Source organism: Aquila chrysaetos, chromosome 26 (assembly GCF_900496995.4).
Source record: "Aquila chrysaetos chrysaetos chromosome 26, bAquChr1.4, whole genome shotgun sequence".
In the NCBI taxonomy this organism is placed as follows: Eukaryota; Metazoa; Chordata; class Aves; order Accipitriformes; family Accipitridae; genus Aquila; species Aquila chrysaetos.
In genome coordinates this window covers 2,247,269-2,262,797 of record NC_044029.1, presented here as the reverse complement: position 1 = coordinate 2,262,797, position 15,529 = coordinate 2,247,269, and the positions used below count along the sequence as shown (strand labels likewise).

Sequence of the window (15,529 nt, the reverse complement as noted above, 5' to 3'; positions counted from 1 at the left end):
GTAAAATTTTTAGGGGTTGGTTGATTTTTTTTAATTTTTTTTTTTTTTTTTAATGAGTACAGACTTACATTTTCACTGGTATTTTACATCAGAGAAAGAATGGAAACCCACTCCTTTGGTCCCAAGGAAGAATAAATTGTTAGGGGATACCTAAAGTGATGCTTCTTTCTCTCACTTCAAGCAAGTAACTGAATTTTTGAATGTAAAAGCTAATATTAGAATAGAACGAAGTCTGAGGAGAGGGGGAGACTGTCCTCATTACAGAGGGAGGGCAGGACCAATGAGATTTGCTGTCCTCAAGTCCTATCCCCAAGAAATCTACTGACATTTCTGTATATAAAACAGGGCCAGCCCCATAACACATTAATAAAAATAACTCCAGCAGATCTTTGTTGCATCTTAGATACTACTGCAACAGTTTTGAGTTCTTTTATGTAGCCATTGAGTTCTTTTATGTAGCCAGACAGTGGAACTGCAGAAACAATACATGTATGTTGGAGAACAAATAATTTATGTCAGTAAAAATGCTGTGAGTGTTTTCAGACTTAAAAACCATATTTATAAAAAACAGTATTTATAGAAGTTTGCCAGAAGTAAGCACTGTGGAAATGGAGCAGTGTTGTGTTCTTTCCATTTCAGAAAGCCATTACCTATTTCCAATTGTCAACCTGGAATCAGTATTAAGCTTCATAAAGGTGAAAGTAACACACAAAATTTATGGTTTGGTATCAAAAAAAAGTCTTACTAGGAAAGTCCTTTCCATCTGGGTAGTAATATTCAGTGAATTCAATATGAATAGCTGGCATTTCTGGTGGAAGATAAAGTGACTTTTTATTGCAAGAGATCAGAGCTTTAGGGGAAGAACGACATTGGTCTGCTGTTGAAACCTGTAAAAGATAAAAGATTCATTTCATTAATACACTACATTTTTATGAATCATTAAGCATTTGTAGTTGCAAGGCACTGCTCCTAGTAAGGTAACATTCCACTGCTCTCAGATGTAGATCCCCAACTACACAAAGTGCTAACAATGAAAAACCTAGTTGCCTTGTAGTAGAAGCAATCTCCATAGAACAGTTTCACAAGAAAACTACATAGTATTAACAATACCAGACCCCCTTCCTTCATGCCAGGCAGGAGACAGCAGGTCACTTTCAAAGGCATTCAGTAGAAGCCTAGAGTGATCTGGTATCCTTACTGCAAACACTACAGGTACTGTATAAGCAATTAAGCTAGGACATGGTATATTTGCATACCGTCTGTCCAAAAGGATTCCATATCTTGATGATAAGGGATAGATAAGCTAGATAAGTTTATTACACAACTGTTAGGAAGTCCTTGTACTGTCATAAGGACAGATTCCAGTACATGTGCCAACTCTCAACTTTACACTGCTAAGCAAGGTGTTCGGCATGCACCTGGCAGAGGTATGTGTGCTTGGCTATGCCCAAAGGTCTACTTCACAGGAGAATCAAGACACTATAGAACAGTAATCCTCCATTTCTGATTCCTTCCAATGTAAATTATGAAACAAGAAGAGATGACCTTTTGATATATATTTGACCTTAAATTTCTTGGAATGTGCCCTAGTTTAAAAAGTACATTGTCAAAACAAAGTTCTTTCATCCAACGCTTAGTAGGTCAGACTACTAGTTTGAAATCAGCCAACATATTAATATTGAATATATGATGATGTCTACTTGTGTTAGTTTCACTGGAAATAATGAATATATAACCTTTATAAGCCTGCTTCACTCTACGTAGCTGTTTTCAAGCTGCAAACATCTCTGTATTAACACACACAAAAATTCAAGTAATAACAGATCTATTTGGAAAAAGAGCTTTTTGTAGATTGTATAGAAATGATGACAATTAAAAAAATTGAAAATATATTTGTGTAGGGAGGAGGAGGAGACAAGCATCTGAAGAGTAGAAGGCAAATGAAAACACTGACAGTACAAAATGATATTATAAAACCACTTCAAACCCAGATGAAGGCTTCTGGCAGCAAGCTGCAACCTCCTACTCTACCAGAAGCAATATAGCAAAAAAGCACTGAAAACTGGAACAAGAGCAAGTAGAAGTCACAATGACTAAGGGCACACACTAAGCATTTTTGTTAGGACCTAAAATTTAGTAGTAGATCCTCCTATATCACTACCATTCTGCCTTAGAGATATACTCCTCCTCTATCCCAGTTGCCTCCTATCTGCACCAAAGAGTGACTCTGGACCACAACCAGTAACTAAAACTACTCAAACAAATGGGGGGGGGGGGGAGGGGAGAATGATTAAGGTGTCTACTCAAAATATCACTGAGGGAGGGAGGGAGGGGCTGGAGAAAAATTTTAAAAAACTCTTAATTTAACATGTAAAAAAAAAAAAACCCAAATCCATGTACTTTGAAAAAGATAATAAGAAAAGCATGAAATACAAAACCACATATTAAAATATTGGGTACCTAACACAGTACAATGAAAAGATGAAATTCCAAATGTCAGGATTTGGGGAACAGTAGAATTTGGATCAAAACCATAGTTATGATAGGGTATCATCTAATACAAAGTCGGTAAGAAAATATCCACCAATTTTAACAAAGCAGAAGCAGGCCCATAAAGGTCTAATCCAATAAGGAATGGAAAGACTTCTACTAATTTCAATGGGCTTTGGAATTGTCCCTTAAAAACCATAGTTATGTAACAGTCAAGGGCGAAGAAGCCCCAGTTTTACTAACTTGAAGAAATGTACCTGATATATATTGAAATCTGCAAGTCTAACCACAATAGGACTAGACATCAGTTTGCCCTTTGGTTGTTGGGAAGATACAGAGGAAGCCCTAGATGTTCCTTTCGGTATCTGCTCCTTGCCTGTAGGAAAGAATAGTGATGAAATCATTGAAAAGAACAGTCTTTTTTAGAATAGTTTTAACATTTCATGGAATTAGAGCATTAGTGATGCAAACAAAGTACCTGTTTGTAGGTTCTGAGGACATACAGCAGGTGGTGATTTGGGAGGAGAATCTAAGACCTGGTCCTTCACAGCCTGCTTAAGCAATTCAACATTGCTTTTGAATTCATTTAATAATTCTTTGGCCCATCCACTCCTGGTTTTAGTGGCATCACTATAATGCATCCAGTGATTGCAGCTGTCTCCTGCAAATAAGAACAACAGGGGAGATACTAACTCATTTGAAAGTTTGCTTCTAACCGGATAACAAGTTTCCACTACTTCATAATTCTTCTTCAAAATATAATCTCATTGTATGCTGTAATTATAGAACAACAGAAGTTATAACAGACATTAAAACAGAAGTTATATATTACATAAAAACAAGTCTCACTGCTTCACAAAATCACTCAGAAAACAATGTAATATTGCCACCTGCCTTTAAACACCACTAACTAATGCTGAAAATATCACTGAATATTTCCAGTTCAGAGAAATCTGATAATGTTACTGTCACACGTGAGAACATACAAAAAAAAGTTTCACTGAAAAAAAAAAAAAAAAAAAGAGAGGGCAAGTAACAGAGCAATGTTCTCACGCTCATTTTTTCCAAGCTTATCTTTCCTGCCAGAACTGTGTCCTAAGAAATTCCTGGTCCCTTTCCAGAGATATGTTCTTTTTGTCTTGGCTCTCTAGCACCTTTATGGCACACAAACAAGAAGGTAAGTTCAATCAGTGCTGCAGCACACGCAGCCTTAAAAATCAAGCCCAGTGGAAATTCTTTTATTCCTAACATGTTTCTGTTGGTGAAGCATTTAAACCTCTGAAAGAATGCAAGGATACAATACAAGTAACTTCTAACAAGTGGTACCTCACTCTTCAAATACCAGCATGCGAAAACTTACTTTATTTAGGACTTAATAAGGTTTTGAATACTTACACTGGGGATGACTAGATATGGTTGCTATTAAAACAGGAAAATGCTTTGGGAAAAAATTGTGATTTCAAGTCTAAATGCAAAGATGGAAGAAACTTTAAAGGAGCGGCGTACCACAAGAGACAGCGTTTTTCCCATGCCTCACAGTCTTTTGATGGTTATTCATATCTTTCTAGCTAATGAAGAAGAGAAAGGAACAGGGCAGAAAACAGAAAGAGAGCAAGAGGGCAAAGATACGTTAAATTCAAGTCCATGACACTAGGATTCTACAAAACACGGCTGAAGTGGGGTCACCCCAAGCATATGTACATAAACTCTGATGTACCTACAGGACAGTTATAGGGAAAGCTCTCATACCCCTTCTGGGAAGTCAGTATGGGCAGGAGCCTCTCTGAAGTGCTTGTACACTAACACACGCAGCACAGGCAACCTGCGGGAGCAGAAGGAATTGGAGATCTGCATGCAGTTGCAGGGCTGTGATCTCACTGGGATCACAGAGACACAATGAGATAGCACACCCACTGAAATGCTGCAAAGGATGGACACAGGCTCTTTGGGAAGCACAGGCCAAGAAGGCAAGGCGGGCGAGTCACCCCTTCAGTGAGATTGGTGGGAACACATGGAGCTCTGCCTTGGGATGGATGATCAGCCAGCTGAGCCCTTACAGGTCAGGATTAGAGGGCAGACCAACATGGATGATGTTGTGGTGGATGTCTGCTACAGACTGTCTGACTAGGAAGATGATGAGGCCCTCTTCAGACAACTGAAAGAAGTATCATGTTCACAGACCCTGGTCCTCATTAGGAACTTTAGCCACCCCAGTATCTACTGGAGGGACAACACAGCAAGACACAAGCAATCCATGCCACTTCTGAAAGTGCATCAATGACCACCTCTTAACACAAGTAATCAAGGAGCCAAAGAGAGCACATGCTCCGCTGGACTCAATTCTTACAAAAAAGGAAGAACTGTTCAGGGATGAGAAGGTCAGGGGCAGCCTCGGCTGCAGTGACCATGACATGGTGGAGTTCAGGATTCCGAGGTGAAGGAACAAGGCAAAAAGCTGAATGACAACGCAGGACTTCAGGAGAGCAGCCTTTGGCCTGCTTGAAAGCATCTCATGGGATATAACCCTGGCCAGAAGAGGGGCCCAGGAGAGCTGGTTGATGTTCAAGAATCACCTCCAAGCCAAAGAACGGTCCACCCCAAAAAGCAGGAAATCTAGCAAATATGGAAGGAGGCCTGTGTGGATGAACCAGGAACTCCTGACTAAATTCAAAGATAAAAAGGAAGAGTACAAGATGCGGAAACAGCATCAGGCTACCCAAAAAGAATATGGAGGATGGTGTTAGGAATGCCAAAGCCTATCTGGAGTTGAATCTAATGAGGAGCATTAAGGACAACAAGAAAGGCTTCTACAGGTGTATCACCAGCAAAAGGAAGAGTAGGGGAAGCTTGGTCTTGCTGCTGAATGGAACATGGAACCCGGTAACAAATAACATGGAGAAGGCTGAGGAACTCAATGCCCTCTTTGCCTCAGTCTTCACTGGTAACACTTGCCTTCAGAATTCCCAGGTCCTTGAGACCTTTGGGAAAGTCTGGAGCAAGGAAACCTTCTCCTCAGCAGAGGAGCATTACCTTAGGAAACATTTACACTGATGAGGCATGCACCAGTCCATGGGATCCTAATAAGATGCAAACAAGTGCTGAGACAGCTGGCCAATGTCATGGGGAGGCCACTCTGAATTATCTTTGAAAGGTTGTCATTGAACAGTGATGAGGAAAGACTCCTGATGACTGGAAGAAAGCAAATGTCCTATCTTCAAGAAGGAGGATGAAAAGAACAACAGGCCAGTCAGCCTGACCTCAAAGAAGGTAATGGAGGAAGGTAACAGAGAGCAACAGAGCAAATAATCCTGGAAACCATTTCAAAACACATTAAGGACAGGAAGGTGATTGGGAGTACACATGCATGGATTTATGATGGAGAAATCATGCCTGACGAATTTTACAGCCTTCTACTATGAGATGACCGGCTTGATGGATGAGGACAGAGCAGTGGATGCTGTTTATCTCAACTTTAGCAAGGCTTTCAACACCGTCTGTAACATGCTCAGTGACAAAATGAATTATTGACTAGGTAAGTACACAGTGAGGTGGACTGGAAACTGGCTAAACTGTCAGTCTTCAAGGGTTGGGAACAGCAGCACGAAGTCTAGCTGGAGGCAATCATCTGTGGTATAGCCCCAGGGCCAATACTGGGGCCAATATATCTTCATTAATAACCTGGATGATGGGACAGAGTGCACCCTCAACAACTTTGCAGATGGTACAAAACTAGGAGGAACAGTTGATACACGAGGTGGTTGTGCTACCATTCAGAGGGACCGCAAGAGGCTAGAAAAGCAACCCAGCAGTAATCTGATGAACTTCAAAGGGACATCCAAGTCCGGCATCTGGAGTACAGGCTAGAGGCTGACCAGCTGGGAAGCAGCTTTGCAGAAAGAAACCCAAACCTGAGAGAGTAGCGTTCAATATGAACTAGCTATGTGTCCTTGATGCAAAGAAAGCCAACAGCACCTTGGGCGGCTTAGGAAAAGCATTGCCAACTGGTCAAAGGAGGTGACCCACACCCTTTACTTAACCCAGGTGAGTGCTGGGTCCAGTTCTGGGCTCCCCAGTACAAAGCAGCCATGGACTTGCTGGAGTGAGTCCAGCAAATAGTCACAAAGATACTTAAGGGGCTGGAACACCTTTCAAGGAACGGCTGAGATAGCTGGGATCATTTAGCCTGGAGAAGAGAAGGCTCAGAGGGATCTTATCAACGTGTATAAATGACTGATGGGGGGAGTAAAGATGAGGGAGCCAGATTCTTTCTCAGTGGTGCCCAGTGACAGGACAAGAGACAATAAACACAAATCTCCACCCTTGGAGCTATTCAAAACTAACTGGACACAATCCTGGGAAGCTAACTTTAATTGACACCACTTTAACCAGAGGGGTTGGACTAGACAATCTCCAGAGGTGCCTTCCATCTCCAACTATTCTACAATTCTATAAATGGAGATGCCATTGCCACATTTATCTGTGAAAAGTGAAGAGCAGGCCAGATTGTAACAAGAAAACAATATTTTAGTGGAGCTGGCACTGACGTTCCTACCATCTGAATTTATTGCTGGTTGTCCAGGAAGAAAATGCTTTCCAATTTCTCATATTGTCTCAATATATCAGCTTGATCAAGAATTTCCTGTGCTGCAAAATGTCCTACATGATGGCAAAGCAGCAGCTTTCTCTGATCATCATCCAGCAACACATCAGCTGCACAGATAATGGGTCTGGATAAAAGATTCTGTGAGGGCAGGTCTGGGAGGACTAATAAAGCGATGGATTACTGTACAGACAGGTTTACAATATCCAATAAGTCTGGCTTATGTTAGGGTTATCACAGTCAATGGACATACAACCTGCTTCATTTTTGTTAAGTACTATGAAAGGCTATTGTTGGAAGGCTTGATCTTCCATGGGTTAGAAATTTACCCTACAGCAAACATGCCTCAGACTCCCTTCAGAGTCCTTCTATGTGGGGTCTGTTACAAAACCAAACACCACCACCCCACCACCCCCCAAGAACCCAATCTGCAAAATAATTAACTGTTGAGGGCTTTTTCCTGAAGGTTTAATCGCAATTTCCAAGAAGATGATACCAAAAGAGCTATTTCTAGATATTCCGTAGGCCAGAGAGGCACAAAACCAGAAAACAGTCTGGTAACAGTCACAGAAGAATATAGCTATTTCCTCCTTCCCCACTATTATAGAGTATTAATTTGGTGTTGTCCTTCAGTATGCAATATTGCAGAGCCTCGCCTTCAGGATAGGAATGCTCTGCATATCAGGTGATAGCCTGATAACAGCAGTATATAGAGGCATGATACCTACAAGGCTAGAGAACTCCCTTTGAACTTTCAAGACTAATATGTGCTCCTTTGAGTAAAGGGACTCTCCTCTCTGTGACGATAGTTTGCCCACAGAATTGCCACACTCTTCTAAAACAGTGACCTCTTAAAAAGGAAAAAAAAAAAAAAGGATGACCTCTTAAAGTGGAAAAAGAAACTTTCTGGCATGTTGCCTTCCCCTCCACACATCCACCCTATTGGATCAAACACCACCACCTTTGGCAGTTTTTTGTCATAGCTTATCAATGAGACCTAGATTTCTGTTACTTCAACATACTTGCACAGAAAACCATTTAAGACTGCAGGAGAACACTACCTTTAGAGGCACCACCTTTGCTCTGCAGCTGATCTTTTCCATCTCTGGTTTCATGTAGTGGGAGTTATGTCCCATGTAACCATTACCTAAAAGCAGTCTCAGTGAGCTTCTAACATGCCCATCCAAGAGCCTAGAGTGCATGGTTCAACCTAGCTAAGAATCCTTCCAAAAGAAACTATTTATTTCCCTGTTTCTCTACATTTTCTCCGAGGAGAGCTCACAGAAATCATAGACAAATGAGACCCTCACTTCGACATAGTAGAAATCAGAAGTGACAGTAAATGAAAAACATAGCTGGGTCACAAGACAGGCATGTGTTAAACCTCTGTAACTTAAGGTCCCACTTTCATAGGACAGGAAACCAATATCACAAATTTCAAACCATATTAGGACAATCTATAGCAAGGAAAGAATATTGTTTTTCTTAAGCATATTCTTTCCTGTGGCTGTGCATGTTGATTTGACCTATGCTAAATTACATTTTTTAAGGTGCAAAAACTATACTTGCTACTTATGAATGAAATAGATTGACATTACAGGATTCCACCTGCAACCATGAGTGACAACAAGGACATGAGGCAAGCTATGGCTAATTCAATCTTTAATGTACGTGAATAATCACTCCAAAATGAGTGGTCTGTGTTAGTAAGAAGCAAAACAAAACACAACCAACCCTCCCCACCAACTAAAAGCCTCTCCACTGTACTGGATTGCCTTTGATCTCAAATTCAACAGCAAAGATATTTTGTGTCTTCTAAATCTTTTACGTTTCTATAAAACCTATTTACTAGGAATTATTTGTAAGAAATGCTTGTTTGGAAATTTCTAACATCTGTTTAATAACAATTCCTTAAGAAAAGGCTATACAATTGAACCTCTACACACTGGGATTCTTGTTTAGCAAAATAAAAACCAAAACATTGCTTGGAAATGGACATAAAATAGACTTCTATATGGAAAAAAAAATCTAGCAGATTGACTCTTGCAAATATCCAATTAGTGAATTCTCAATCTGCCATACTGCCTTCCTCTGTCAACAGAATTCTTTTCATGTCAGAAATGTGTAAACACCGTTTAGTTGACCAAACAGAACAGCGAAAAGGAAAAGTGTTTGGCCTAAAATAGCTCATTCACAGAAATTAATTGGTTCTCAAGTTGTTGCCTTTGTTGGTTTTTTTTGCATATAGAAGGAAATAAAAAGGTGTGCATTTCAAATGCTTAGAACGTTATTATCCAAGCTGTATACACATACACACACAATTTTTTTAGTATTCAAGCAAGATAGTTAATTCACAAGTAATTCACAAAATGCTCATTTTCATACCTGCTTTGTGAAATGGATAATAGTCCACTGTTAAATAGCTGAAGGAAAGCTGCATTGCCCCTCCTGTAACACGCCTATTTGAGTCTGTAAAATAAAACTACGCTCAGTTCTGCAGACATTGTATTTAGCATGTTAGTTGTTATGTTGCTGCATTCCTTTAAACAGCTACTTCTTCCTCCCCTTTCCTGGCTCTCCTTACAACCTCATTATCTTCCTTCAAAATTTTCATTCAGATAGTCTTCACCGGCTTCTAAAGATCAGCTTTTAGAACTCCTGTGTTCTGTACTCGGTCGTTACTAACAAATTGCATATTGTTTTAAATGCTATTAAAAAGTAGACAACTCTTTGAACACATATTGCTGCAGTTTTTCTGAAACAAAACTTTTCACACTGAATATATGATTATGATCAGTTATTCAAAGTCAACATTTACTTTCAAGAATATTGTAAATACAATTTTTTTATTTTATTTGACAATTATCGCAGTGAAGAGGTCTTCTCAGAGTCTTCTCTTCTGCTTTTTCCACTGCTAAATTTAAACTTCATGGCCAAAAATAAAGGACCAATAAAGAGATCTCGCTAAGAATGATAAATCCCAACTGCAGTAGATACACCACATGTAAGGAAATATGTCTCTAGCCAGTGAGCCTTATGCTCTACTGCTCTGCAAGATTCTTCCCCAATCAAGGAAATACATTCACTAAAACCCAAGTTTCCCATACTCTTTTCTTCAGCAGACCTTGTATGCCTCTAAATTTTTCAGTGACTAGCCAGCTCCTTGGATATACACCGATATGTCATTCTCTTCTGATCACTTTTAAGAGGCGTGAAAGAAGCGTAATTTGTCTTCTTTTTTTCTGATTCTAAATATGGCTATATGCAATAGCCTTTCATTTAAAAAAAAAAAAAAAACCAAACCCCAAAGTACAAGTATTACACACAAAATTATAAAGCCACAGAACACTTGTTCCATTCTTTCCATGTGCTGCAGAGCATACCAAATTCTTTAAATTACTAACAAAAAGAGGACTGCTCTTTTATTAGCCTACATTTTATAAGAGTAATACAGAAGCAGATTGTACAGTGACCCTTTCAAGCCACAGTATTGTTGCCACTGCATTCTTCATAACCCAGTTAACTTATATTATAAAAGAAAAAAACAGCAGTAACAATCAGACTGGACAGAATCAGTTTCTAGAAGACAGGAAAAGCACTGAAGCTACTAGCACTCTTAGCAGTTTTTACTGCGTTTATTCTAAAATAATTACATTTAATAATGAAATGTTGTCCTAATAGAGGCATCTAGTCAATTTTAAATGTGTCTACAGACACTGAAGACAATTCTGAATACTCCTTTAAAATAAAGACAGACTCTTGATTAACATTATCGTATTCCCCCAAATGTCTTCTAAAAATGATTATGGTTCACAAGCATGTTACTTTTTTTTTTTTTTTGAAAGTTACCTTTTTCTTTAGCATGGATATCATCACATATATGTAGGTCCAAATGAGAAATTACTAAGTGATGAGAAGTTTCCTTAACATCAAAATCATTAAACAATTTTACTATTGCATCGTTTTGATCAGGTGCTGCTGTTGTCTGGTGTGCTTTCACCTGCTGAGAGCTGGGTGCAGGGGCAGAGCTCTGAAAAAAATATTTAGTCATGTCAATTTATAAAGTTTATCTTTCCTTTCAACCAGAAATATTCTTTTACTTACTCAAAACAGGCCTTTGAAATAAGGAAAAATCTGCATCGCATGCATTCACCTTGGATCGTTATTGAGATTTAAGTGTGCTGTTTTAGAATAAAGCTAAGTTGAGTTAATGCCTAGGTGTCACAAAGAGGCAATACCAGTGCATCCCCCATTCTCCTCCTCTTCCCCCACACTTCTTTACAGCCCTGTCACTTGCAGCACTGGTATTTTTCTAACTTTTGTTGCAAGCTGTTCAGGGAGCTAAACCAGCAGAAAACTATCAATTTTTTGTTGGGCTTATTTCTGCTAGTTTAATTCCCCAAACTACTTCACAATAGGGTCAAACATGAGCTGGTGCCAGTACCAGGGAATTTGAGAATCAGGACCTCCCTGCTCAGTAACAGCTAGCCATTAGATTGCTGTAGCTAAACCACTGACTCATGCCATAAGTCATCAGCACCACCGCAGGAACTGAACTCTCCATTACAGTACACTATCTTTATTGTAAGAGATTCTATACAAATGAATTTACTCAATCAGCCTTAGTAATAAATTAAGTTTTATTTTTATAGGACTATCTTTTATCAGTGTATTTCTGCTGCTTCTTCACAGACAAGAGGAGGTCCCTACCCCCAACACTCACAAAAGCCCAGCTGGTCTAGTCTACTGTATGTGCTGAAAGACCACCAAGATTTATGTAAAACTATCTTACATGCAGCATCAATATCACACCTATGCCAGCAGAAATATGTTAAAAGCAGAATTATTTTTCACTGTATATTCCAACAAGAGAGCTGCATGATGGAAAGCTCTTACTAAAAGCTAATTTTCTAGTAGCACGAAAACAAACTGGACAAGCACTTTAAATCACTGTAGTAAGCATATCTATCCACACATTAAGGCTACTTTAGTATGTCTTAATTATATTTTTTTTTATTCATAACCAGAAAATATTTGGAGAGCAAATTCACTAAACAGTTAATCAACTGTTAAGTAAATACAGAAGTCTAAATACTCTGTACATGGATAAATACAACTTTTTTCTTTCCTGCAATTAACATCAATACACAAAATCTTGTAAAATAAAGTCTATCTTGTACTACTGTGATTCATTCCCAATGTAATTTAAGATATACGGCTGAATGAAAATGAGTAACTGAACATTCTCCAAAATAAATTAACACAACAAACCACATTGTGTTGTATTTTAGAACACCTGATAATGATAATAGTGAGACAATCAATTATCATACCTGTGCTGTTTCAGAAGCCAAGCTTTTTCTCTGATCTGTTGATTTCTCTATGGCTTCACTAAGAGATTTGGCATACTGCACCATAGCTTTCAACTGTGAATCAGTCAAAACCCATAGCAAATCATCCAGAATCAGAACCAGTTTTGATGCCACTACATTACAATCCTTTAACTGTGGAATAAAAATTTAAACAAGTCAAATGGATTCATTAAATACTTACATTTCTTATACCAACTATAAGAAAAAAGAAGTTGAATGCAAAACCACACCTCCCAAAAAGAAAATTTCTTCCATATAAATAACAAAAATATTTTTTATTTTAAATTGTAATCCCCTCATTAACTAAAAAGTACCTAAGATATAGTATATTTATGCCTCACTTTTTATGTTTGGCATGCATTGGATATTAAACTGATGCATTTCTCTAAATGCAAATAATGTAAATATTGCCCGAATCTAGAGAGGTAAGACAACATGCATCATCATAAACAAAGCTCTGCAGATCAAACGATTTCATTAGTAGGACCTGTGCAATGTCTTCATCTTCAAATTCTGCCTGCAATATTTCTTGTAAACTCTACAGTCTTACCGATTATATGTTATTAAAACTTAATTCAGGGAATTCTACATTATATATGGCCTAAATTTAAAACCTTTAATATGTGCACATATGCATTAAGAGCATAAGTTAAAAATGAATTCATAAAACAATAAAAGATTTCAAACTTTTCAAGTTTACCCTTCTTTTAAGCGTGACCCTAATTTTTGATTGGTTAGTAATCAGTCGAACTGGAGCACTCATGATTTCATGCTTAGAACTCTGGATTGCATCTGCTTCTATTCTGATCATCTGCCAGTTGATTTCTTTAAAAGTCAAAACCTTTAAAGAGAGAGAAAAAGAGAAAAGCACCTTTATGCAATATGACAGTTTACTTGCACCTAAGCACATGCATGTGTATGTATATATATGCACATATATACACACACACACTTACATGTATCCTTCACACAGAGCCATATAAACCGAACAAATACAAGTCACTTGTTATTCCACTTACAGGTCTCAGGAAGTAAAACCCTGATCCTCCCCTCTACCTCTAGAATGCCACAGAAATGTTAAGCTAGTTCCAAGCACACAGAGGTAACAAGCAGCATTTAAAATATTCAGAAGAAAATAAAGGTCACAATCATTGCTTACTAGGTTGCTTTTGGTAGAGGAAAAAAAGAAGATTGTGTAGTTTAGTTTCAAAATGCTAAATCCTAGTATATAGGAAAAGAGCAGGGAGGGAAGCAAAGCTACAGGATGGGAGGTGTTTGGAGTGTTTTATTTCAATTAAAAGAGAAAGTTACACATTGAGCACGTTGTATGCCATATAGACCCCACAAGCTTTGAATCCATTACATGGATATCTAGAAGACACAGCAAGGAAATGTTAGAATAATGATACAAGAGCAGCAAGTACAGCTGGATATTGAAAATCGAATATGGGAAAAGGAGTGATTGTCCAGCAGCAACATCATGGAGAACATCAAACGAACAGGACATCAAGAGGAAAAAATGTTTATACTAGCTTCCCTAAAACTCCTTCCTACATTACTCTGAAGAAATAAAGTTCAGCCATAGGGAAAGTGGAAGAGGGAAGAGTTTGTTTGGTGTGTGTGTTATTTTTCAGCCGTCATTCTCCTTTTGTCAATTTGAAAACTGCACAGCCTATGTCCTGCAAATGTAAGGAAAGACTTAAGTAAAACAGACCCAATGCGTTTGGGAAGGAGGCACGCACAATAATTCACCAAGACGGAAAGGCACAGTGTAAAGCAGCCTGTAAAACACTATTTGCAGAAAAGCAGAGTACCTACCTTCCTCATCCAGAAGATGCAGGATGAATGGAAGCTTCTAAAAAAATTCTAAGGAGATTCCTTATTACATTAAGAGTGTAGCTACAGTGCAAAGCTAAAAGCTTACTCCCTTAAAGTATAGTTTTGCACAAGTTATCTTTATAGTACCATGTTGGTTTTGTTTTTTCAACTTTTCATGCAATTTACTGCTAACAAATCATTCACTATAGTTTCTAGAAATTTGTGTTTCCAGAATGCATTGCAGTAAAAGGAACACGCCCCAGGGAGAGTTCTGTTGTGTATGGAGTGATTATTCAGAATAAAATTCTTCCTAAAAAGCACAAAATCAAAAAATACAGCAATACAAAATTCCATCTAGTCAAACTTCTTCCTCGTTAGATTTCATTAACTCATGAGCATTAGCATACAGATAAGCTCCAGGAAAGACAAACTGTCAGAAAAATAGTTTTCAACTTAGTATTTTGGGTGTATTTTTACCTAACATTCTCTTGGGGTTTCTTTCACTACATAAAAAGCAACTACCTGACTCCTTAACTCTCAGTAAACTCTTTGTTCTGGAATAATCATCTTTAAATGGGCAAACATGGGCAAAATTTGACACACCTATTTATCCAAGGCCAGGTGCATGCTAAAATAAGTCTTTCTCAATACAACATACAGCATTTAGAATCAACCTTGCACTCAGTATGCATTTTACTTTGGTTACATGGCAGAAAGCAAAAGAATGGTATACACCAATCTAGGACTTCCATGTTAAGTTCTCCCAGATAGTAGAAAAGTATGCACTTTACTGCTATTACTTTTTTGTATATGTATGATTTAGTTATTCCAAGAAAAATATTTAATTCTTGCATAGGAACTTGATTAAAATTCAGTTAAAACTGCTTAAAGAAAAAAAAAATCCTTATTAGGCAAATAAATAACCAGTTAAAGCTTTAAAAATAACAAAAATAATAAAAACCCCCAGCACAATGCCTTATCCTTCCACACTTAATATACCATTCCTGTTTTTTTCAGTACTCTTCAAGTCTGGTCCAGTTTGCATTTTAAAATCACAAGCTTGGAGAACATAGGAAGGGAACAGTACATATGCTTGCCCTGGTCTTCGCTCTTCCCTAAGCATCCATTTTGGCCACTGCTAGATACATGACATTTGATCTGACTCACATCTACCACTTTTACATCCTTGTGTTTCTAGAGGACAGGTGAAATTACTGGGCACAGAATGTCTCCATAGCCAGTAACAGCA

At 38.2% G+C, this 15,529-nt stretch overlaps 1 protein-coding gene across 3 annotated transcripts in view; it reads right to left on the bottom strand.

Annotated features, from left to right (window-relative positions):
* The window catches only part of UHRF1BP1L (UHRF1 binding protein 1 like), a 60,685-nt gene that overhangs the window by 21,287 nt on the left and 23,869 nt on the right, over positions 1 to 15,529 (bottom strand). For all 3 annotated transcript variants that reach the window (XR_005931473.1, XM_030002631.2, XM_030002632.2), the window contains exons 6-12: positions 13,163 to 13,303; positions 12,424 to 12,594; positions 10,940 to 11,120; positions 9,476 to 9,559; positions 2,969 to 3,151; positions 2,748 to 2,866; positions 746 to 887 (exon numbers count right to left, since the gene is read on the bottom strand). Coding sequence is in view for 2 of the 3 variants with exons in the window: in XM_030002631.2 (XP_029858491.1) it covers positions 746 to 887; positions 2,748 to 2,866; positions 2,969 to 3,151; positions 9,476 to 9,559; positions 10,940 to 11,120; positions 12,424 to 12,594; positions 13,163 to 13,303 (1,021 nt within the window). In the remaining variant the exon portion in view is untranslated. The remainder of the gene's footprint in view (positions 1 to 745; positions 888 to 2,747; positions 2,867 to 2,968; positions 3,152 to 9,475; positions 9,560 to 10,939; positions 11,121 to 12,423; positions 12,595 to 13,162; positions 13,304 to 15,529) is intronic.